Genomic DNA, 25,921 nt, shown 5'->3' with positions numbered 1-25,921 from the left:
GGTTTTCTTTTGTCACCTTTTGTATTTATTAAAAAAAAACAGACCCCTAAACTACTTATATACAAATTTTGAATACACAATTCTTGGTCGAATCTTTGTGTTACTCCAACTTCTTTAGGGTAGTATTTGGTAGAAAGAAGCAAGCAAGCCCGCATACTGAAAAAAAAAAAATGTGACAAAGTTGGCATGCGATTGATAACATTTGTGCGATGCGCCATCTATCCGACCTTGAGCGTACTAATATGGAAACGGTAGCACCATCTAGCACAAAATTGCTGTACCACGTTAAGAAAAGGTAAAATGTAAACTTGAAATAAAAGTGTACCTTGAACCATTACTGGGATGAAAAAGTGTATTGATGTACTACAAGATGTCGCTCTTTTTTTTTTTTTTTTAGTTGGTTTAAAAATGTTTACTGCAAGACCTATTATAGGTAGTCGGTGCGGCGGCGCGCTATGTAAAATAGAATTGAAGAAAATGTTGTACCTTTCGTAAACTTTAAATTTGTGTACCTGTCTACTTCAAATAATTGATGTAACTTACTCATTAAAACTACTGCAATTGTCATGAACGGTGGTAGGCACCCGAAGTCCATGAGCGCGGGGAATATTACTGTCCCCATGATGGTACCAACCCGACCGGTCATGAGGAATGTCGCCATCGCCATTACCCTGTAACGAAGAATAGTAATTGTAACATAATGCTATTTTTAGAGGCTAGAGCACTTATAAAGGCCCTCATGGGAACAGTGGGATACATTGGTTGAGTATTATTTGCTTTCTTCAACAATAAAAAACAACGTGTAATCGATTTACGAAACAGCGTTGAAGGGAGCATAAGTATATTTCATAAGGAATTACCCTGTAAAATTATTAAATAAAAAGAAGCATATTTGTTTTTCCATACAAACTAATTCAAAACATTCTAAGTGTTTACTTATGAAAACACTATTGAAGAGAAAAGATCGACACGCGCATAGTACATGAACACCATAAATTTTAATAATAAAAAAAACCTGAGTGAAGTAGGGAAGAGATCGACAGCAATGCTGGACAAGGTAGCGGAGCAGAGTGAAGTGAGCGCCAGACCGGTTGTGAAGAGCGCCACGAGAGTTAAAGCCTTGCTGCCCGTAAATGGCAATACCACGATGAAAGCCGCGCTGAAGACGCCGCATACACCCGCCACGGATTTCTTCCCACATCTGCGAAAATATTAAAGTATTTTTTAGTCCTCGTCTAGTCCGTCTTTGAAACAGTTCTGTTGGTTTGTTGTTAGCATGTTCTACTATGGATGACAAGTTCGAGATCTCCGAGTAGGTTTTTAGTAATTCATTCAAGGGTTTTTTTTTTGCAAGCTCAGCTTGTGTTATGGGTAACTAAGATAGCTGATGAATATTTTTTTTATAAATACATATATAATACATAAATACTTATAATATGCAGAAAAACCCAGACAGTGAAAAACATTCATGTTCAACACACAAACATTTTTCCGGTTGTTGGAATCGAACCCACGGCCTTGGACGCAGAAAGCAGGGTCGCTGCCCACTGCGCCAACCGGCTGTCAATTGTATATCATTTGATAACAAATTACCGGATGAAATCTTGAGAAAAATATATAATGCGCCATTTTGAAGCGGCGGCCATCTTGGATAGATTTCCATTATGCATAGCTAAGAACACTCCCCTTTCAGACAAAAAAAATAATCCGTTCGGGAAATACCATGCCACAGACAGACACACACAAAGACACGGTACGTTTAACACACCGTGGTTTTTGCGGCGGGGGTTATAAAACAGGACTGCTCTAACCCGAAACACCGTTTCGATCAAATACCTACTTACTTATTAATCAAAACACCTCCAATCCCATAAGTGAGTACGGAGCCAGCACCTACGATGGCACTCTGCAAGTAAGTCAGCATGTCTGTCTGTATGGGTGTACAGGCTATCTGCTCAACCTCTATCGGGTGCGGAGCGATGGCTGAACAGAGGGTCTCGTTGCCCTGTGACCCGATCATGGCTGCGAGCTGAGGGTACCAGAGCCGGATGGTGTTTGACCTGGAAAGAGGTTTATGAAGTGTACTTTTGTAGACGTCGTAGGTTGTCTGTACGAGTTTTTTAATCATCATCATCATCACCCGTACCTGGTTTATCTTTGCTGTCCGAACCTTATAGGTTTCGTAACATTCTTATTTGGCAATATATAAGGCCGCCTTTTGTATGGCAGCGCATTTTCATCCCCCGATTATTCCCTCTGATTTTTAATGCACATTATTCTAATAGTCAAGACCTTTTATTTAATTCCCAAATTGAGGGGGTGGTAAAAAAAAATTAATTCGGCATTCAGTGGTTGCGGCCATTTTGGATTTAAAATTTGTCATAGTGTACTTATTCTATAATAAAGCCCGTCGTTTTTGCGTCGCAGGTCAAAAACAATATTTTGCGAAGACAAACTAAGTAGCCAATTGCCCCGGGTCTAATCATGGCGCGGATCTAAACACAGATCGACACGCGACGTGAAGTTAAACTAATTAATATATGTACACAATATACATGTATATTCGTAGGTACTTGATATATTGCTTATTCAAATACGTGAGCCGCGTGGTGTGGTGTCAGCAGATCAGTAAATATACAATAATAAATAAATTACGAAAATACTTACATCGCCATCTAGCTCCAAAGTAAGCGTAGCTTTGAATGGGTTCAGATTTATATCGATGGGTACTCATCTATATAAATCTGAAGTGGTTGGTACTCATCGAAATGTCGTTGTGGGTAAAATATGTATCGGTTATCTGATACATATTTTTTGAATAATATACATAAAAACTTATAATATTCAGATAAACACCCAGACACTGAAAAACTTCATGTTCAACACACAAACACACAAACACTTCATGTTCACACGGGGTCGCTCAACAATCGACGCAGGTGTTGAGCTAATACAAAACATATTTGAAGCCTGGGAGGAGTCACGTGATGCACTTGGTGTGTTCTGTGACTTATCTAAGGCGTTTGATTGTGTTCAACACGAAACGTTAGTTAGGAAACTACACCACTATGGAATTCAGGGTGTAGCTCTAGACTTAATGAGTAACTATCTACGCGATAAAATTCAGAAAGTCGACGTGAATGGAAAACGGTCTAATGGATCAGTTATGAAAATAGGTGTCCCACAGGGGTCTATATTAGGACCATTTCTGTTCCTTATTTACATTAATGACCTTCCTTACCTTGCCAAGGATAAACACGGGATAGTTCTGTTTGCCGATGATACATCACTGACTTTTAAAATAAATCGACGTGAACTAGCTTTTGACGACGTAAACAACTCTCTCGCTAAAGTGGTACAGTGGTTTGAAGCTAATAATTTGGTTCTTAACGGAAAAAAAACCAAGTGTATAAAATTCACTTTACCTAATGTTAAACACGTGAAAACCACTGTACTACTTAATAATGAGGAACTGAAACTGGAGGATACGACAGTTTTTCTAGGAATAACGTTAGATTCTAAACTTCAATGGGGCCCTCATGTAAATAATTTATCGAACAGGCTTAGTTCTGCTGCCTATGCGGTAAAGAAGATACGCCATATGACCGACGTAGAAACTGCTAGACTGGTATATTTTAGTTACTTTCACAGCATTATGTCATATGGAATTTTACTTTGGGGTAATGCTGCTGATATTAGCACTATTTTCGTGCTGCAGAGGAGGGCTGTTCGTTCTATCTACAAAATGGGTCCGAGAGAGTCATTGAGAGATAAATTTAAAGATTTTAAAATAATGACATTGTATAGTCAGTACATATTTGAAAATTTAATGTACGTCCATAAAAACATTTCTAAATTTAAGAAAAAATGTGACTGCAATAATTTAAACATTAGAAGTAAGAATAAACTTACAGTGCAATATACTAGGTTACATAAAATTCATAATTCGTTTAAAGGAAATTGCATACAATTTTACAATAAACTACCAATTGACATCTTGGAGATGTCTCTTAAAAAGTTCAAAGTTTGTATTAAACGTAAGCTTATAGAAAAGTCCTATTATAGTATAAAGGACTACGTCAACGATAAAAAAGCTTGGGTGTAAATTATTGCTCTAACCAGGTTGCTCTTCTAATAATTTAAAATGACATTGTGAGATGGCGATAACAAAAAAAAAAAAAAAAAAAAAAAAAAAAAAAAACCCGGCTAAGTTTGTTGTGGGCTTCTTCTTAGACCGGGGCGCGTTTGGAACCCTCGTAGCTTTAGTTTTAAGTTTGCGAATGTGGTTATCGCCATCATCTCACTACCGTGTAATTCTTATGTACGCATCAAAAGTGCCACCTGTGGGCCTACTTGAATAAAGATATTTTTGACTTTGACTTTGACTTTGACAAACATTTCTCCAGCTTTAAGAATCTAACCCATAGCATTGGAAAAAGAAAGCAGGGTCACTGTCCCCTTGGCAGACAATAGAATAACCAACCTCTTCAAAACGGAGAGCAGCCACAGAATTAAGAACCCACGGAAACCTCATTCAGCTATTATTGCAAGCAGCGCATTGTGTAAAAAAACAGTTAAAACGCTCAGCGCACGTCTTACTCCACACCCGCGGAATGTTGCTAGCTCACGAACTTTTACCCATTTTTTACGGATTAGATAGGGGAGATAGGTTTTGAGTTTCGGGTGCTAGAATCACGTACACGTAAAAACAAACATAAACTTACCCAAACATGCATCCCATGTGAGTAGCGCATATGAGCACAAGCCAAGCGACGTGCGGGCGTTGGAACAGTGGCGCCATCTGCGCACCTCCACCCTTTAACGCTTCCAAACCCCGCCCTCGCTGTTTTGTCTTTTCCTCTTCCAACTTGATAATCTGCCGAGAATCATTCATTATAATCCTCCCCAGGGACCACAGGCATGTATAAATTAGATTGTGGGTAGATAAACAATACAGAAAATATTACAGACACTTAACGTCTTACGATTCGGGCTCTGTGAATCTGCTTTCTCTCAAATTAGCATTCGCTTTTTCTCTCCTATATCTTAAATCATACTTTGTACCTCATTCCCTCATTCTCATTCGTTGCAGGTTAGAAAAATGGGTTGCGTGGAAGCGTCACATTTTTGTAGCTACTATAAACATTGATTAATATTTTTAACCAAATCTTTAGAAGCCAGACAGACGTTAGTAAACTAACGGGGCGTCAAATATAAATAGAAAGATAGACAGATAAAACTCATTGGTTAAATATGTTACTATCGACTACAACTGTGTATGGTTTCTTTTATTTTTTTTATTTCACTACAAGCTAGCCCTTGGGTCCATCTCACCTGATGGTAAGACATTTTGCAGTCTAAGATGCTAGAAAATTTAATAGCTTGGCGGCATTTTTGTCATTAGGGTGTTAACTAGCAACGACCGAAGACACCCGTAACTCACAGGATAACTCTCAGGCGGCTGGCCGGTGTTTAAGGAGTAAATCCAGCGGAAACCTTCCAGGGCTTCCTCATTGCGTCCCCGGGACATCAGGAACTTGGGGCTTTCTGGCAGGAAGAGAAACGCCGCACCAGTCACAAGCGGCACCATCGCTGTCGCCAACAGGAATAGGTTCCAACTGTGAATAACTAAAAAAAAAAAATCTGAATATTTGTTAAAATGTATTCGAATTTTTCAATTAAATATAATACAGTATGCAAACAGTTATGAAATAATAGTATTAAGATAATATTAATGTAGCTCACAGAATTAAGAACACATAGAATCCGTGCACTTTAGTAGTTCCCCGAAGGCGGTTAGTCACTTCATACAATTTAGCATGACAGTAATTATTTTATCTCTACTGTTCTAAACGTTTACCATAAAATCGGAAAATGGGCAAAAAATTGTGATATGCGGTCTACTAATGAGACGTGCGCGGGGTGTTTTCACTGTTTTTGGACACAATGCACTGTATTGTATAATAGCCGAACGAGGATTCTGTATGTTCTAATTCTGTGTTGTAGGTATACTAAAAATTATATCTAACAAAGATTTTTGATGACGTAAAGTCTTCACAACAATTCTTAGGTGTAGTTTTGGGCCTGAAAGCATCTCCATCGTGCACATTTCTAACTTTTCTTTGAGTTATGTGCGTTTTAAACAATGAATAAATACAAGTATCACTTGCTGTAGCGATGAAGGGAAACATCGAGGGGTTTGCTGCTGTCCGCTGAGGAGTTCTGTCCTCTATCTCCAACTACATTCATCTTCTGCACAAAGTTTTGGCAAAATTAAACACATATTATAACCTCTATAGTACAAAAATAATTATTTAAATCGGTTATAATTTGTCGGAGTTATGTTGTAAAATCGTCAAACACTTTCATTCCCTCTCCCAAAGGAACCGAGCTTAATGTCTGGATAAAAAGTATCCTATATTACTTCTAACACTTCCAAGAATATGTGTACAAAGTTTCATGAGGATCGGTTCTGTAGTTTTCGCGTGAAAGCGTAACAAACAAAATTACATTGACATTTATAATATTAGTAGGGATAGGGATAGGGATAGGGATAGGGATTCATCAGTCATCTTAGTACCTATAACACAAGCTACGCTTACTTTGGGGCTAGATGGCGATGTGTGTATTGTCGTAGTATATCTATATATTTATGTATAGAACTCTCTGCAAAAGAACTATGCGTCCTATAACAGTAGGCGTCCGCTTGACATCATGATGATGATTTCTTACTTGTTCTATCACTCACCGACACTATTGCCGAAGATCTGAAAGTCCAGATCCTTGGTGATGATAGCCCAGGCGAGGAGTGGCAGCGTTGTGTTCGCAATGGTGAAGAACAGGCCGGTTAAGAGAAGAACTCGTGCGCGGAGATCTGTTCTATGCATTTCCGCTAGGTACGAGATCAGAACCGCGAATGGGCCGTTGAATCTGGAAGACATTGATTTCTGTACTTATACATCAAGCCATTTTTTTTTTTTTTTTTTTTAGTTAACTTATCTTCTTCTGTTAAGATGTCTATTATTTTTAATATCAACACAAATATTTTTGTTTGTATACCTACCCTCGTTTTTATGTTTATTTCTTGTTATGGAAGAGCGGTGTCTTCTGACACAGGGGTAGTAATACTACCCTTAAAAGAAGGCTCCAGCCATTAGTGTTTAAAGTAATTTTATTTACCCAAATAAACTATTTTATTTTATTTTATTTATCGTGAATTATCTTTTTGTTCTTAGTGTAAAGTTTATTTTCATGATGTTTAAAAAATAAAAGAAAGCAAAGAAGCCATCATCGTTCACAAAGTACTTAGTTATCACAAGTAGAAGATTATACACGACCTCCCTGGCGCAAACGTGAGCGCTGTGAATTTAAGTAGGAGGTCCCGGGTTTGATTCCCGGCAGGGGTTAATTTGGGAATTTATATTTTCTGAATTTTCTCTGGTGTGGTCTGGTGGGAGGCTTCGGCCATGGCTAGTTACCACCCTACCGACAAAGACGTGCCGCTAAGCGATTTAGTGTTCCGGTACGATGTCGTGTAAAAACCGATTAGGGGTATGACTACCATACTCCCTAACAGGTTAGCCCGCTACCATCTTAGACTGCATCATCTCTTAACACCAGGTTAGATTGCAAGGGCTCACTTGAGTGGAATAAAAAAAAAAAATACAGCTAATTTTTATTTTAGGAATCCAGACCACTAAACGGGAGTTGGGAGATTATCAACCGGCCACTACAGGCCACGGGTCTCCTACCACAATGAGAAGGGGTTAAGACCGTAGTACACCTATCCGCACTGGGCGTGGTGGACTACGGCCTTAACCCCTTCTCATTGTGGGAGGAGACCCGTACCCTGTATTGAGCCCGTAATGGGTTGATCTGTTCGCTCTATTTCCGCTAGGTACGAAATCAGAACCGCGAATGGGCAGACAAATCTGGAAGACTAATAACGGTTGATTGGTTATTTTTCACAGATCGGACAACTTTTTTCCTATTTTCTCGAATTTTTAAACGTGGAGCAACGCTGGAAACTGACTGCTCGCGGCGGGGGGCGGCGCGTAACTTGAAGAAATTTGAATTTTGAATTTTGAAAATTTTGAATTTAGACTGTTTTCTGTACTATTAAATCATGGCATCATCATTCCCAACATTGTTATCAGTCCCGTTACTAGGTTATCAAGGCTTCGGGGGTGGCTCAGTGTCACCCTATTAACAAACACGTGCTGTCAAATTTTTATGGTATTAGAAATCGATAACTGGTTTGAGTTTATATTTATAGCCCTTAAAGTTTACTGCGATGAGAAACCAGTTGATAAAGTCAAACTCGTGCCGTTTCTATGCCAAAATGGCCTCCAACAGATGCCGATGGAGACAATTTACCCATTCGAAGTTGAGATCTCACCAGGGACTCGATCTTCAGTGATGAAGGAGCGACCAGAGAGAGACAGCCTGTCTCTCTCTCTGGTCGCTCCTCAACAACCTGCAACCTGTCTCAGACAGGTTACAGCAATATTCGCACTTACCAAAACGTGGGATTGCAGTCAAGGGTAACTTTGAAATCACTAGTGTTACAATATAACGTATTGAAGAAGCGCTCTTCGAAACCAGAAGTTGTTGAAGATTAACATTTTTATAAATTTAAAATGCGTATAGAAATTTTCGGAACCGACAAGATTTGAACCTGCGACTCTATGGCAATCGCGGCCTTAGCGCTTTCGCCAATTAAGCTACGGCTCTCCTACCGTCGATGCTGAAATTAGTATATGCCTTTCAAATCAGTCTTATAGCGACTGTAGCGTCATCTATAAAATTGATAATTCCTCCAAATGTAGGTAAAAAGACTAATAAAAGTTATTAAAGATTACCATTGTTAGTTATTTCGATACCAACTTACAAGAAACCGCTGCAGAAGCGTGTGATGAGCAGCATATTGTAGTTCTGACTGAAAGCGGCTGCCACCTCCACCAGCCCCGCGCAGAAGAAGCCCCACACGAGAATGCACCTCCGTCCCAGGGTATCCGATAAAAACCCCCAAATCATTGCAGATGAGATCATTCCTGAAAAATTAAAATTTTGATTATGAAAATTAAGCTTAATTTGCTATACTCCGCGAACAGCAGGAGAATCTGTGTGGTGTAATTTATAATTACTAAAATCTGTATACTCCACATCAAACAGATCCTCGGCAATGTATGTATGTTGAAGTTAATAATTTGGTTCTTAACGGAAAAAAAACCAAGTGTACAAAATTCACTTTACCTAATGTTAACATTGAACCACTACACGTGAAAACCACTGTACTACTTAATAATGAGGAACTGAAACTGGAGGATACGACAGTTTTTCTAGGAATAACGTTAGATTCTAAACTTCATGAGGGGCCCTCATGTAAATAATTTATCGAACAGGCTTAGTTCTGCTGCCTATGCGGTAAAGAAGATACGCCATATGACCGACGTAGAAACTGCGAGACTGGTATATTTTAGTTACTTTCACAGCATTATGTCATATGGAATTTTACTTTGGGGTAATGCTGCTGATATTAGCACTATTTTCGTGCTGCAGAAGAGGGCTGTTCGTTCTATCTACAAAATGGGTCCGAGAGAGTCATTGAGAGATAAATTTAAAGATTTTAAAATAATGACAGTGTATAGTCAGTACATATTTGAAAATTTAATGTACGTTCATAAAAACATTTCTAAATTTAAGAAAAAATGTGACTGCAATAATTTAAACATTAGAAGTAAGAATAAACTTACAGTGCAATATACTAGGTTACGTAAAATTCATAATTCGTTTAAAGGAAATTGCATACAATTCTACAATAAACTACCAATTGTCATCTTGGAGATGTCTCTTAAAAAGTTCAAAGTTTGTATTAAACGTAAGCTTATAGAAAAGTCCTATTATAGTATAAAGGACTACGTAAACGATAAAAAAGCTTGGGTGTAAATTATTGCTCTAACCAGGTTGCTCTTCTAATAATTTAAAATGACATTGTGAGATGGTGATAACAAAAAAAAAAAAAAAAAACACCCGGCTAAGTTTGTTGTGGGCTTCTTCTTAGACCAGGACGCGTTTGGAACCCTCGTAGCTTTAGTTTTAAGTTTACGAATGTGGTTATCGCCATCATCTCACTACCGTGTAATTCTTATGTACGCATCAAAAGTGCCACCTGTGGGCCTACTTGAATAAAGATATTTTTGACTTTGACTTTGACTTTGTACCCTCTACACACGTTCCGGTCCGAAACCGGAGCATCCTCAGGAGATGTTGACTTTACAATTAATAAATAAAGTAATTATAAATTACACCATACAGATTCTCCTGCTGTTCGCGGAGTTTAGCAAATTAAGCTTAATTTTCATAATATATTAATTATTATGGATTTCCGCAAAGTAACGCCTGCTTCTATCCAATATTTAAAATTTTGAATTGCACCTTCGGAGTGCAAAACCGGTTTATCCAGCATCATGACTCATTGGCAAATATGAAGTCAAGATTTTCAGTATTCGAATAGATGTAAAAATCTAGAGGGCATCAGCAACTCAATAAGATTACTAATAATAGAAACTCAAATAAAAAAACTTGTGAAAGATCGCATTATGTCGCAATCATCTGATGACCCGTGACAGTTCACTGCTCCCTTGTTCTTGTTTTTCATTTTTTATTATTTATGTCTGAGGATAGTTATTTATTTCATTTATTTCGTTTCATATTGAATTTATTATATTGTCTTATATTATATCTTTAAACGAGCAATTCTTGTATATACGATACGATTTTCATGAAAATTAGTATACAGGGGGTTTCGGGGGCTATAAATCGATCTAGCTAGGATTCCTTTTTAGAAAATGTTATTTTATTTGTGTTTTCCGGCAATACCTAACCGATTTGCTGCAGACGAAGTTGCATGGGTCAGCTAGTTTTTTATTATTTATCATTTTCATATATTATATTTATAATGATAGTTACTTCATTATTTATTTACCTTAGTTATGAATATTGTTTTATGTATATTACATACATTTATTTGTGTAATGAAATATTTATTTTATGGGTAAATGTATATATGCACCACTTCGCTATTTTCTGTATTTTTTTATCTTTGCCATTGGTTTCCTGGAAGAACTACGAAGCGATAAGGCCGCTAAATTATATACGTTGTTTTGTTATACTTACATTTCTTTTTTATGTACTTTTTGTGGTGTGCAATAAAAGTATATTCATTCATTCATTCAATAACTTTAAAGTTTATATAAAACGTAAGCTTACAGAAAAATCCTATTATAATGGAAAAATTTGGCTATGAATCGCTCTAACTTCATAGCTTGATATAATTTACTGTGAGATGGTGATAACAAATAAATTTACCGGCTAAGTTTGTTGTGGCAGTATATTAAAAGATTAAAGACTTCTTAGACTAGGGAACCCTCGTAGCTTTAGTTGGCGAACGAATTTATCACCATCTCTTTACAATTATATACACATATATATTTTTTAACGCTTCATAACTGCCTGTGATAGGTCTTTTTTTTTTTTTTTTTTTTTTTTAATATACTACGACAATACACACATCGCCATCTAGCCCCAAAGTAAGCGTAGCTTGTGTTATGGGTACTAAGATGACTGATGAATATTTTTATGAATTTTTATGTTTACATGAATAAAGAATTTTAGAATTAGAATTTGGGTATGAACAGACGGCCTAGCTCGGCGAATAAAAACGTTCACTCCCAGAAAACTTAATTGGGAATTTAGAACTAAAACCGCGATAGAGATACATGCTCTTTATTAATGTACCAGAACAAATAAAATTTGCTTACATGACAAAAGCGAGAGATCTTGGCGTTATATCAGAATTTGCATATCCGAATCTACATAGTACAAATATAATACTAAGCTTTGCGATTTGTGTGTGTTTGTACGAAAATCTTAGTTTACATTGTAAACCTTATACACACAAGTGTATTAAATTAAATATTTGTATTATTACGGCGTAATTATGGTGTAATCAGTATTCTCAAATTAACTTTTTTTAGGCATATATTATTAATGGATCTATGAAGTCCAGTAATACGATCGCTTAAATTGAACAAACGGGGTTTGAGTGGCTTTATACTGATTTTTTTATAAAGAAACCATATGTGGCTAACCCATCAATTAATGTCTCTATGGCTTCGAAATGACTGACTGTTTTCTTCTAATGCTCCCGAAGAGATGAAAGGGTTATTTATAAAAAACAATATTTTTCATAGTTAATACCTATATAGGTAGGTTTCTTTTACACGCGAAATTAAAAATGTCAGATCAGATTTAATTTATATAGTAGTGCTAACAGATAAGAGTATAAAAAGGATAGCAGTACTGAATTTGATCTGCTATTTAAAAATTTCGGATTTCTTTAATTTTTTTTTTGAGTTTATAGATTTCTAACCGTTTTTCTTAACATTCTTTAAATACATGTCCCGGTTGAACTTTATTTATACTAATATAATATACTACGACACTACACACATCGTCATCTAGCCCCAAAGTAAGCGTAGCTTGTGTTATGGGTACTAAGGTAGCTGATGAATATTTCTATGAATATAATACACATAAATACTTATAATTTATTTTTTTATATTACATTACATTTAAGGGCTTCGCGCATGCATCCTAATGTGACTTATATACCCTATTTTAGATATAGATAAATATGCGTGCACAGGGAGGACATGTAAGGGTACCGTCAACGTAGATGTATGTAATATTGGAGGATGGTCTTGCTTTAAGAAGGTCACGACGGACTAAATGCCTCCATTGCGTTCGATTTACAGCCAGACTTTCCCAATGAGTGACGCTTATATTGCATCTAGACAAATGCCGCTTTTGCATATCTTTATATCTCAAAAACTGGCCGCCCTGCTTGCGCTTCCCGTTTTCGAGCTCTCGTTGGACATTCATTGATAGTAATGATGTTGGTGATGGTATAAAGTCAGAGTATTACCCATATAGGTCATAGCGTTTATAGTGCCCATGTCCAACAGCCGTAGTTCCAAGTCGCATTGGGCTCTCGTGAAGATGAACGATGGCGCGCTGGTCACAGACACGGCGCTCCAGAACGCTGGCAGCGTACACAGCATGAGGATAATGTTGAACCAGCCGTAGCCCGTCGCGGCGATGGCCGCTTCGAAGTCGGACCCTGGCTCTGCAATGAATGAGATTAAAGAAATAATAAATAAATATACAACGACAATTCACACATCGCCATCTCGCCCCAAAGTAAGCGTAGCTTGTGTTATGGGTACTAAGATGACTGATGAATATTTTTATGAATAATATACATAAATACTTAGAATATACATATAAACACCCAGACACTGAAAAACATTCATGCTCGTAACACAAACATTTTCCAGTAGTGGGCATTTTCCACGGCCTTGGGCTCAGAAAGCAGGGGCGCAGCAAACTACGCTAATCGGCCGATTTAATGTGCAAATCCATTGGCGCGCTTTACCATTAAATTTAACCCGAATGCCGTCACGGAAAATGGCATGACGATCTCTAATGCCATCATGGTCTCTGCATATTTACTAATTTTTCGTTTACCTATTATAGTGTGTGTATTTCTGTATCCTTACATATTATAAGTGCGAAAGTGTGTTTGTTTGTCCTTGCTTAGCGCCCTAACTTAGCAACCAATCAACTTGATTTTTGGAATATAGTTAGTTAAAGGACGAAGAGTAATAAAGGCTACTATTTATTACTGAGAAGCCAACGGTTTCCACAGGATTTGTGAAAAACTGGAATAAACGCGGACGAAGATCCTCTTATAATAAATACTCTTTTTATGTTATTTTTAACACTTATTTTTGTGTATTTAAAACATAACTTAGAGATTATACTATAAATAGATTCGATTGTATAAATATTAAGGCAGGTTAGAAAAAAAATTGTGGTGCAAAAACGCATTGAAAAGTAATCTCCCATTTTGGAAGTTGTTAAAAAAATTGTTTAAACGTTTCATAAGTATGTGTAAATAGGTGTTACTGTTACAGGCATGTTGACTATGAGGTAACGATTATTATCAGGTGTTAGTGACAATGCAACGTACTCTCCGAGGCACGGAGTTAAGGTGAATTCCAATGTCAGTGTCACCCTTGAATGAATGTTAAAATTTAAAATGTAAATTGTTGATATTGGAAAAGAGCAACTGCTGAGTTTCTTGCCGGCTTCTTCTCGGTAGAATCTGCCTTCCGAACCGGTGGTAGAGTCACTAAAAACAGACAGAGTTGACGTTTCAAAAGTGCTTATATTAGGCCTACATGACTTACAGAGCTTTCGTCATCTTCACCATCATTTCGACTCATTACCGACCTACTACAGAGCACGGATCTCCTTTCAGAATGAGAAGTGTTTAGGCCGTAGTCCATCACACACCACCACAGTAGGTTTTTGTTTTTCACCGAGCAAGAGATCGACGTATTGTTTTGCATAGATACCGGGGTCAGAGTAAAACATAGCCTAAAATACGCATGAAAGTCGCGGGCAAAACTAGTGTAACAATAAGTATTAAAGCTTCTGGATTCATCTTGATCTTCCCAAGGTGATGTTCCACAAACACCCGGCGGTGATGCGTTGCAACCCAAAAACTCCAGTGTCATTACCGTGATGAATTAAAAATGGGGAAAATCGGATAAATGATTGTTACTTAATGACGCCTGAACGGCTAAACGGAAATAGATGAAATTTGGCACAGAGATAGATTATTGTCTGGAATACCAGATAGGCTGCTTTTTATCCAAAAATACTTACCAATACCTCGCAGGGATGTGTTACGATCCATAAACTGTGTGCACAGTGGCATTACTGTGATCAATGGGGAAAATTGGATGGATATTTATTATTCAATCATGCCAGAAAGGCTAAACGGATTTGGATGAAATTTAGCTCAACGATAGATTATAGTCTGAAATGGCACATAGGCTATCCCGAAATTTTTATCCCGGAAAAATTAACGTTTCCGTGAGATACATTCGTTTTTGTTTTTCAAGGAGCAAGAGATGGACATATTTTTTTGTCGTGATGATAATTCAGGGGTCAGAGCAACACATAGGCATAGGCATTTGCATGAATGACGCGGGCAACAATTAGTGTAACAATAAGTGGTCAAGCTACTGGGTCCATCTTAATCTTCCCAAGGTGATGTTCCACAAATACCCGGCGGGGCAGCGTTACGACCCATAAACTCCACAGTGACATTACCGTGATGCGAGGATCACGGCGTTACTTGGCTGGAATCCAGATTTTCGGATAAAACCAGACTGGCTTGAGACGTATTTTGTTTTGATCGCCCAATAATGTTATTATTGGAATGATTTCGATGCGCCGGCGCAGGTATAAACGTTTTTGCTTTGTTTGACGAAAGTGCATTATTCCTCAGCTTTATTGTGGGTGTGAGGTGTTATTTTCTTCTTTCTCACATCAGACGAGGGTATTCTAGAATTGCAAATGGATGCTGACTTGCCATATCCGTATATAATTTGTGATGATTAGGTAAACGACATTGGCCTATATGGGGCCTTATTTTACTGTTTTCGCTCATAGGAATTTTAATGTATTTAGCAGAGACAATCTAGATTATTTAATGTTTAGTATGGACATAAATTGGAAGATTGCGAGTTGAAGTTCGTAAAGATGACCAGCAAGCGAATTGAAACAACTTCAGACGTGTTAGGAGTTTATTATTGTTTTTTTTTGAGTTCAAAAAAGTGCATTACACTGGTTTGTTGTCTTATACATTAAAGTAGTTTTTGTTAAATATGAGCTCAAATTGTGTGAAAAGTGTTTTTGTGGTGACTTAGGTGCTTAGGTTAGGTGTATTAATTGGCGAACAAAATGTAAACTATTAAAAATTTTTGAATAAAAAAACAGCAGCAGCAACTATTGTTTGATTGTTGTGCTTTTTTTTAATTTTGGCAAACAGCGCATAGAAACTTCTTAATCCAACCAATTATCAATCGAAATTTCCATTCATAATTCGCGTGTTGACCATAATCGTAGTGTTGTGTGTGTGTGTTGTCTTATACTCCACACCAAACAGATCTTCGGCAATGTACTCTCCGTGGGAATCGAACCCACGCACGGTCATGGACTCGGAAAGCCGGGTCGCTGCCAACTGCGCTAGTCGGGAGTCAAAATTGGCGATATCCATCCTTGTCTTTCGGGGCGCAGTCGCGTCGGTCCCGGTTATTATCACTAACTTGTGACAATAGTAATTGAAGCCCGCATTGGAGAAGCGTGGTGGGTCTATACTCTAAACCGTTTCTCTTAAGAGAGACAAATCCTCTTTATAGGGGACTTTAATAGGCTGCGGGTGATTCACGAAAATACATACACGTAAGAATTAGTGCAATAATATGTGCCAACATCTTTATTAAGTTGATATTTCTGTTGATATTATAACAAATAAAGTCGTGAATCTTTCAGCGCGTATAAAAATGAAATATTAATTAATGCACTGAAGATGTTTTGGACAGCCGTGTGGGCAGCGACCCTGCTTTCTGAGTCCAAGGCTCTAGGTTCGATACCCACAACTATATAATGTTTGTGTGATGAACATCAATCTTTTTCAGTGTCTGGGTGTTTATCACTAGGTATATTATAAGTATTTTTGGTCTGGTGGGATGCTTTGGCCGTGACTAGTTACCACCCCACCGCCAAAGACGTGCCGCTAAGCGATTTAATGTTCCGGTGCGATGTCGCGTAGAAACCGATTAGGGGTATGACTACCAAACTCCCTCACAGGTTAGGCCGCTACCATCTTAGACTGCATCATCACTTACTACCAGGTGAGATTGCAGTGTGAATTATGTGTATTTTATTCATAAAAATATTCATCATATCGCGATAGGCGATGTGTGTATTGGGGTAGTATATTTATATATTTACTAGATGTGCCCTGCGGCTTTGCCCACGTAATTTTGAGAGCCAGCGTACTGCTACATAGTCTACACCTATAGTCATATATAATATTTGATATTTTTACACAATTTTTTTTTTCAATGAAAAGTATACTATATTTTTTCTAATACCTCCAAGAATATGTATAAAAAGTTTCATAAAGATCGGTTCAGTAGTTTTCGCGTGAAAGCGTAACAAACAAACTTACATTCATATCTATAATTATAATATTAGTAGGGGGGGATAGGGGATAGGGATTTGTTATTGGATATATGCTTATTTGCTTCTCGCTATTTTCATTATAAAATCGATCACGATGACATTGGAGATAAGAATTTCACCTTCAGCTGAAATGCATCTAAATTATTATTAGACTGCCTTAAAGTTTATTAATAAAGTTCGCACCTTGAACTAATTCCTCAAAATTCTTTGAAGACAATCCAGAAGTTAACTGTAGACTTCTGGTTTTACTTTGGGTGGTACCAGCCCACTTCAGGGCAAAGGCTCGTCTCAAAATGAGAAGGGTTAAGGCCGTAGTCCACCACGAAGGTCAAGTGCGGTTTGGTAGACTTTACACGCATTGAGAACATTATGGAGAACTCTCAGGCATGCAGGTTTCCTCACGATGTCTTTTCTTCAACTTTAAAGCAAGCGATATTTTAATTATCATCCTCAATAAAGACCCATTATTATAGTAGACCCGTGCTTACAGGGCACGGGTCTCCTTCCACAAGAAGGTGTTAAGGCCTTAGTCCACCACGCTGGCCCAGGGGGGATTGGTGGACTCCACACACCTACATTATGGCAAACTCTCAGGCATGCAGGTTTCTTAACGATGTTTTCCTTTACCATCGAAGCAAGTGAAATTTTTTAATGATTTAAAACGCGCACTTAGAAAAGTCAGAGGATTGCGCCCTGGGATTGTACGGAGTTGTGATCAAAATATAAGGCGGTGATAGCGCAGTGGGTAGAAGCTCGACTGCACTTTCCGGTGTTCGAGTTAGAATCCCAGTACGCACCTCTAACTTTTCTAAGTAATGTGCGTTTCAAGTAAATCAAATATTACCTGCTTATTTATTTATACTTTTTATTTGTACACCACTCAGAAAAACGAGACAAAAAAAAGAACAAACACATGTAGAATGAAGCAGGATACAAAAGGCGGCCTTATCGCTAAGTAGCGATCTCTGCCAGGCAACCTTAGGATTAGGAAACCTAAAAAGAAAACAAATAGGTGGGGTACACTATTTAGTACATACATACGAATATCTACATACTAATACATAAACCAGACTACACAAATACAAAAATACTATTGATAAATATAAAAAATAAATATACTAATACATATCTTAATATACCATAAATACTTAAATATGAGTTTGAGTAGATAAATAAATAATAATAGTCGTCTTTACTGAGCGAGATAATGAGCCTTAACAGCATTTTTAAATATGCCCAATGACTTCGACTGTCTTATGTTCAATGGGAGTGCATTCCACAATTCAGTAGCTTTGACAGTAATGCTTATAAAACTTCGCTTCAACGGTGAAGGAAAACATCGTGATGAAAACTTTATGCCTGAGAGATCTATATAATGTTCTCAAAGGTTTGTGGAGTCCTCCAATCCACCAAATACTGGGCCAGCGTGGTGGACTACCGCCTTAACCCTTTCTCATTGTGTGAGGAGAACCGTACTCTGTAGTGGGCCGGTAATGAGATTTCGAGTTATAAGTAGCCAGATAATGTATATAAACGAATGATGTTTTATGAATGGTTTCATACCAAATGTCCGGGCAAACTATATTTATTTATTAACGCTACTCAAACATACTGCATACATCACACTTATGCATACTCCCTAACAGGTCAGCCCGCTACCATTTTAGACTGCATCATCACTTACCACCAGGTGAAATTGCAGTCAAGGGCTTACTTATAGTGGAATAAAAAAAAAGCTATGTATTATATATTACAAGTAGCAAGTTTTACGTCGTCAAGTAAGTAATTAACTCCATAATCAGTATTAGATTAGGTAATATAAACGCAAAAATTTTTTGTGTGTTTCTTTATCCTACCCTAACGCCCTTATTTAAAAACCAATTAATTAGATTTTCGGGATAGGGTAAATTGAGAGCAAAGGCTACTTTTTTCCCAGGCATATAAATGGTTCCTACGGTATTTGTAAAAAACGGTAGATAACGCCGGCAATCGCTAGTATGATATATATATATATATATATTTTATTAGCATACTATATAATACCTATGACTGAAGTAATATCTACAATGTGAGCTATGCGCGTTTTAATTAAAGCAATTTAAATATCACTTGCTTTGAACGGTTAAGGAAAACATCATGAATTGCACGCCGCGTCGAGGTCGCAAAAAAACTTACAAAATGGCGGAACAGGAATTAAATATAATATAAAATACGGAAAATATCCAAACAGGCAGCCAAAAGAAGTTATAAATCATATGCACAGTTAATAATATATTAACTAAAGTATTTATCAAAAGTAGTTATTTTACTTCGCTTTACTGCCAATAGATGGCGTACTTTATGAGGTACATATTTCAGGGTCATCTAGCTTTAAATTATTCGGTGATATAGTTAGGTAGGTACAACTAATTGGTATTCGTATAATGCCTTTTGTTTAAAGATAGAATAAAGTATGGTTAATTTTTGAATTTAAACTTCGAATCGTTGCGTTTTGAAACTCGAACGAAAATGCGTCACGATAATGAAACAAACTCATAAATATTGTTTAGTTACCATGAAAAATAAATAAATGTAATTTGTGATACCTATATAATATTTTATTTAGCTAGGTGGACTACGAATAGTACATAATGGGTTGTTAACAAAGACTTATGCCTCTATATTTTTATGCCATCATGACATAAAAATATTAAAAATATTAGGCTTGGAAAAAAATAATATATTTAAAATTAATTATCCTTTATATTTTAGGTTACTTTCCAGAGGTTTCACTTCTGCCGTGTGTGAATTATTGCAAATATTTTTTTTATTTAGTAAGCGTTCGACAGATGTCGCTGTACCGAATTACAACGCGCTATCGTTGTGTTCAACGCAGAACGTATAAGCTGCGGTCAACTTTCAGAAATCGTGTTCAATCGAGGACGATTGTCACTTTCTATCCCACTTCTGATGTTAAACAATTTTTGAAACTCGTATTTCTTTATGGAGTACGAGTGGCAATAGTTAAAATTAATAAAGATAGATTGACTTAATAGTAAACTACAGTCGGCGCGGCGAACCTTGATCCCCATAGTTCGTGTTAGTGATGGGTCGTGTCGATATTTTTTTTTTAGACAAAGGCTTACAAAGGCTGACAAAGGCTGAATGTAAGATTCAGCCACGTTGGTAAAAATGTTTAAAAAAATATTATATTTAAGATTTATGGCATAGATTAAGTAGGTAAGTAAAGTGAAGGTTTCCAACCTTGTTATTTTCTAATAATGTTTAACCCAGTAAACACGTTTTTGTTATATAAGTATATATTTTATCATGAAAAATGAATTTTCCCCATTTATTTATTTTGTCTGAAAAAAATTGATTATTGTAGGTATAATATTATAGGATATTTTTAGATATAGCCACACTATTTGGTCGCTCACTACGACGCGAAGCGCGCAATCGCTCGGCGGCTGGCGCCCGGCGCTCGCTTCTTCAGTAACGCCTTGTATGCGCCACGTGGTTTTTGTTATCGGAGTGTTACTTGTTATTACTGTTTTCTTGTTATTACTGGTTTTTGTTTTGTTTGTTGAAGAATGCCGAAAAAATTGCGAAAAACTGTATTCAACACTGAAACGCGGGAGTTTGTTGCGCGTTTGCGAGATTACTTTGCTCGTGAACAACAAAATGGTGGCCCTTTGTTGCCACTTGACAACGTACGCGACCGTGTTGCTGACGCTCTAGGGATTGGCAAGGCTACCGTTTTCCGAATCACAAAGGAAAAGTTCGGCGAATCATCGATGGAGGCGAACAAACTCTCAACTCCAAAGAAGAAAAAATGTAATAGGGTACATCCCGTCACCAGTCCAGATGACTTCGACATAGCTGCGATACGTAACCATATTTACCCCACTGAACACTCATGTCATTATCAGATTCAGAATGAAATACAGAGTGTAACAAAAGTAAGTGATAATACTTTAGGGTGTGTAGTGTCCCTTATAAAGAGTTCACTAGCAAAGTAGCAGCGCTAAAAGCAAAAGAAATTTTTGTGATTTGCATGGGGAAGCTCATGTGGCGCTTGCCCACACACAAAAAATTTTTGCTTTCTTCGCTGAGTATTTTCACTGTAAACTAAAGGAGCACATGCAAAACCTAAAGTATTATCACTTACTTTTGTTACACCCTTGACCCTGTGCATGTAAATAAATAATTGTTAAATAGATTTTGTTTCATTTCGTTAGCTGTTATTTTTTAGTTTTCTTGTGTATAATATAATCATGTGTGTATGTATGAATGGTATGATCGTAATATTCTGTTCCATTCCATAATATATGAACTAAAATGTGAGTATGAAAAAAAATTGTGCACTCGTTTCCATTACCGACATTTTTTTATCGATACTTCCGGCTCTAGTCGATAAAAGTCACACGACGTAAGTTTTGCAGGACGTAAACATAAATTCAGATTTAGATAACTTCTTGTAAATGTTAAGAATTGTTAAAAATATCAACGGAATATCATTACTAATAGTATGAAGCTACGTAAAATTTATAAGTGGCATTTTTAGACGTCCCCAATATGATCCCAATTTAATGGTGACGCCACTACAATGTTATATGGTGACATTAGCTGTCAGTGTCATAGGGATCCATCTAGGTTCGCTGCGCCGACTAAAGATCAAATTGAATCCATAACAATTGTTTCGTTGATATTATTTATTACGGTGTGCTGATAGTTTTATCAGCATTAAGATAGATATTCAGCACACTGAAAATCATCAGGTGTGTCTGCAATCACACTATACCCGTAATATATCCATAATATCGTAACATTTGTTAGCACAAAACAACTGTCATCGTGTGTTCTTTTGGCTAATAGTTCCTATAAGCAAACTGAATACATAAAGAGCCCTATTGGCGAGTCAGGAGCAATCCAAAATACAGGCTTTAAAAGAATTAAAGGCAAGCAAGGAACCATGTACCCAACTGAATAGCAAGAGAGATTGAAAATGAACTGTTAGGTGTGCTTCAAAACAATGATAAGTTAAAATCTAAATTATCAGCTTTACATATAAGCTATATGGACATAATTGAAGAACAGGATAGGCTACAGTTATTGGTGCATAGGTTTGATGAGTGTTGTTCTGAGTAGGTCACCACTCCGCAGTGAGAGCTATGTGATGCCCACAACCATATCACCGAGTTGAAAGAGCCTGCACAAAACACAACAGCCACTGCACACTCAAAGTCTCAACAAGGAACTAGTAGATAGGGCCCCAGAGTTGATTGCTGCTGATATGGACATGTCTACTGACTAGAAAATAACTGGTTATGAACTCTAACACAACAGTAGTATGTCCCCGCAGCAGTAAGAAACTTAAAAAATATATTATATAAAACCAATTTATAAAAAAAAACTCAAAAATTGTTAAAAACACAGAAACAATCTTCTAAGGCATTAAGAACCAAAACAGAGCATTTAGTTTTATTTAACCAGATTGAAAACTTCACTATGGACACTGGCAGCTCAATATGACCAATATCAAAAACAAATTATGTCTTAATACACCCAGACTATAGATGAATTAGAATATAGAATAGAATAGAATATTTCATCTATAGTCTGGTTATTGTTGTATTCTTACAACAATAATCATAGTCAAAATAACTTCCACTGTACTGATGAAGGTATAGATAGTGATCTTCAGTCTGTGTCACCAGCATCATCACCCTCAAAATCGAGGATGGTGTGTGATGGATTCAATATATTAAAACAAAATCATCCCAACAGTTTGTTCACCCAAACCAAATCAAGTAAATCAAAATCCACAATAACATTTATGTATAGGGCTGAGATTGGAAGTAATATGGGCTTATTTCTTAATTCACATCGACATGGACACACTGTGTTGAACACCTGTTCACCTAACTCTGACTTAAAGACTATTGTTTTTTCTATATGTAAAAAGGAGGAGATTAGTTTGACTGTGCGACTAATTTAATATTACTTATTAGAAATACAGGCAATATTTACAAAACTGAATTAATAAAACCTTATGATTTCTTAGATTCTTTAAATGTTAATAGTATTATTTTGTATACATTTCCATATTGTAATAATGTGTTACACCAAGAAAATACCCTTAGATATAATTGAAATATGACCCTGTACAATTTATCTACATAAAATAAAAAATTTAAGGTTATTGACTTTAGCAAGTGTACTAATATTTATTATAATTTGTACCAAGATACCTATCAAATTATTTTAATTGACAGATAGCTGTTTTGCTATCATATTCTTTTACAATATCAGCCAATAACTTGGCTAAACAAAATGCTTTTATTGAGCAGTGTCCCAACTTTGACATTAACACCTTTGAAATTATTCCAAGTAACTTTACTTTGAGCTAGATAAGGAGACAACAGGGGTTTTCTTTTGCTCAGACAAAGACAGTAGAGTCATTCTCTTGCTTAAACAAAACAAATTATATTAAGGAATTGCACAAATTAATTATAAACCCAATTAACTATAAAAACAAAAATTCGTAGGGTTACTGCGATTCATGGTGGCTTATTAACTCTATTATACACAAATTTGAAATTAAAAAATCAAAGTGTCATTGTGAGCCTGTCTATTGAACAAACAATATAACTAGCCTAATTTGAACTAAAGCAATTCATTATTGTTAATGTTTATAGACCACCCTTATGTAACTTTGAACTTTTTGATAGGGTTATAGATGAAGTATTATATAAGATATATAAATCAAATAAAAAAAAATTGTGTGTGGAGATTTTAATGTGAATAATTGAGAAAGTAGTTCATAAAGTTGCAGGCTACTAAATTTATTTAAAACTTATAATTTATGGAATATTTTTATGGAGCCTACAAGAATTACTTCCACTAGCGCCACATGTTTAGACAATATTTTCACAAACATAGATCCAATCAGTAAAAGTATAAGTAAATTAGATTCTGATCAATGTGGTCAAGGCTAGGGCCCGCCATCATTGGCTTTGAGCCTGTTGGTTTGTCGTGTCCGTGAAAGTAACTTTTTTAAATCACTGATCGCGCCGCTAGATGGAGCTGCTTTGAAGCTTTTACGTCGGAAACTTAAACTTATGAATTTATCTTTTAAACTAAGAAGGTCGTTAGCGATCGATATAAACTTAGATCACCCAAACCCCTTCGTGCCAAAATTTAATAAATAGGTATACTTGCAATATATTTATAATAATATAATCTTTATTAAACAAAACATAAGTAATTATAAATTAAAAGTCGATATAAACAATCTACTTATTAGAAACGGACATTAAATAGTGGTATCTGCGTATCGTCTGAGAAAAGTACAGAAGTCCTTTGGGAATGGGTATATGCTTTTATAACATGATACCTGATGAAGGGTATTAGTTCTACCTTTACCTAAGTTTAAACAATATATTAAAACACATTTAACCAATCGTGGTTACTACACGATTGATGAATTCCTTAAGGACAAGGCTGCTTGGAAGCAGGCCTCTCCGCTCTCATCTCTCACAACACAGAAAAATGCTAGAGATTGTTAAACTATAAAATGATGTTGGAAAAAACATTCTGCTGAGTTTCTTGCCGGCAATCTTGCAATCACTGCTGTCAAAACTCTATTGTTTATTTATTGAATAGAAAAATGACTCCTACCAAAATTCAGAAATTATAAATTCCCAAATTGCCTCTGCCGTTGAACCTAGCAGTGGCGTGCATAGAGGGTATGCACAGGGTATGCAGATTATATAAAATGAAGAAAATCACCAGTAGGAGCTATATAAACTTTATAGCTTAAGGGTAGGGTTTTTATAACTCTTACAATGCCCATCCTTAAGTACTTTATAACTCTTATCGGAGATTTTCTTCATTTTATATCATCTGCATACCCTGTGCATACCCTCTATGCACGCCACTGGAACATAGGACCTCCTACTTAAATTCACAGCGCCAAAAATTGTACGATGATGAGCCGTCTTCTTCAGTTCTAAATAGGTATATCCTTGCACACTCTCATATCGTCAAACCACTTCTTCCTTTTTCGCCCAAGTGCTCTTTTCCCGGTAATTTTGCTTCAAGGATCAACCTTGGAAACTCGTACAGGTGATCGAAAAATGCAACCTTCTTTTGTATGACGGTTGTCATCAGTCTTCGATGGCATTTGGCCCTTTGACCTAAGCATTTGAGATGAAGTGTCCGAATTATATTCTAAATATTCTTCGTAATGACCATCTCAAACGCTTGAAAGTTCGTCTCCAACTTTCCTTCTTTTAATCGAATTCTAATCTATATAAAAGCGTAGAGCAGACATAGCACTTGAGAACGCGATACCGCGTGGGAATTGGAATTTAAGGGTCACACAAAACTTAAACAGATGCTTTATTTAGCTTGTCCATAAACCTTCCGTAAATTAACAGAAAAATACAAAAGTACCAACCTTGAGCTAATTTCTCCAAATTCGTCGCAGACAAACCGGTGACTTTGTACAAGTGGTCGTGAGGTATCTCTTCCTTCACAGCCGGGGCTTCGACATCAGTTTTTGACACGACCATTTTGTTTTCTTTAACTCAAAATCTGATACCGAACGTCCATGTGGTGGATCCTTTGGTATATATAAACCACAGGCATTCTTAAAATCGGTAGTTGGAATGAGGTAATACGTTTGATACCATGTTATATAGAATGAACGGGTACTATCTTCAATGTTTGTATTGGGATCAGTTCTGTATGTGGTGTCAACAGTATATGT

At 36.6% G+C, this 25,921-nt stretch overlaps 2 protein-coding genes across 2 annotated transcripts; one reads left to right on the top strand and one right to left on the bottom strand.

Annotated features, from left to right (window-relative positions):
- Nucleotides 1–7: 7 nt before the first annotated feature.
- LOC120626705 (synaptic vesicle glycoprotein 2B-like) lies at nt 8–25,921 on the bottom strand. Its single transcript, XM_039894336.1, has 10 exons — nt 25,610–25,921; nt 12,989–13,189; nt 8,891–9,053; nt 6,749–6,930; nt 5,444–5,628; nt 4,725–4,876; nt 1,845–2,060; nt 1,016–1,201; nt 544–671; nt 8–156 (listed from the first exon to the last, which is right to left on the bottom strand). Exons 1-10 carry the CDS (start codon nt 25,722–25,724, stop codon nt 101–103), a joined length of 1,584 nt encoding a protein of 527 aa, XP_039750270.1. The 5' UTR covers nt 25,725–25,921; the 3' UTR covers nt 8–100.
- LOC120626708 lies at nt 20,626–21,332 on the top strand. The gene has a single exon (XM_039894338.1). It carries the CDS (start codon nt 20,739–20,741, stop codon nt 21,165–21,167), a length of 429 nt encoding a protein of 142 aa, XP_039750272.1. The 5' UTR covers nt 20,626–20,738; the 3' UTR covers nt 21,168–21,332.

This window comes from Pararge aegeria, chromosome 10, assembly GCF_905163445.1.
Source record: "Pararge aegeria chromosome 10, ilParAegt1.1, whole genome shotgun sequence".
Lineage (NCBI taxonomy): Eukaryota > Metazoa > Arthropoda > Insecta > Lepidoptera > Nymphalidae > Pararge > Pararge aegeria.
This window is presented reverse-complemented; position numbering and strand designations above follow the sequence as displayed.

What these genes read in the sequence shown, in the direction of transcription:
- LOC120626705 (XM_039894336.1), bottom strand. Translation starts at nt 25,724, where the DNA reads ATGGTCGTGTCAAAAACTGATGTCGAAGCCCCGGCTGTGAAGGAAGAG. An exon ending in CACATGGGATGCATGTTTGG is followed by an intron (nt 2,061 to 4,724) that starts GTAAGTTTATGT and finishes ACCTCTTTCCAG; the next exon opens with GTCAAACACCATCCGGCTCT. An exon ending in AATTGCAGTAGTTTTAATGA is followed by an intron (nt 157 to 543) that starts GTAAGTTACATC and finishes TTTTTTTTTCAG; the next exon opens with TATGCGGGCTTGCTTGCTTC.
- LOC120626708 (XM_039894338.1), top strand. Translation starts at nt 20,739, where the DNA reads ATGCCGAAAAAATTGCGAAAAACTGTATTCAACACTGAAACGCGGGAG.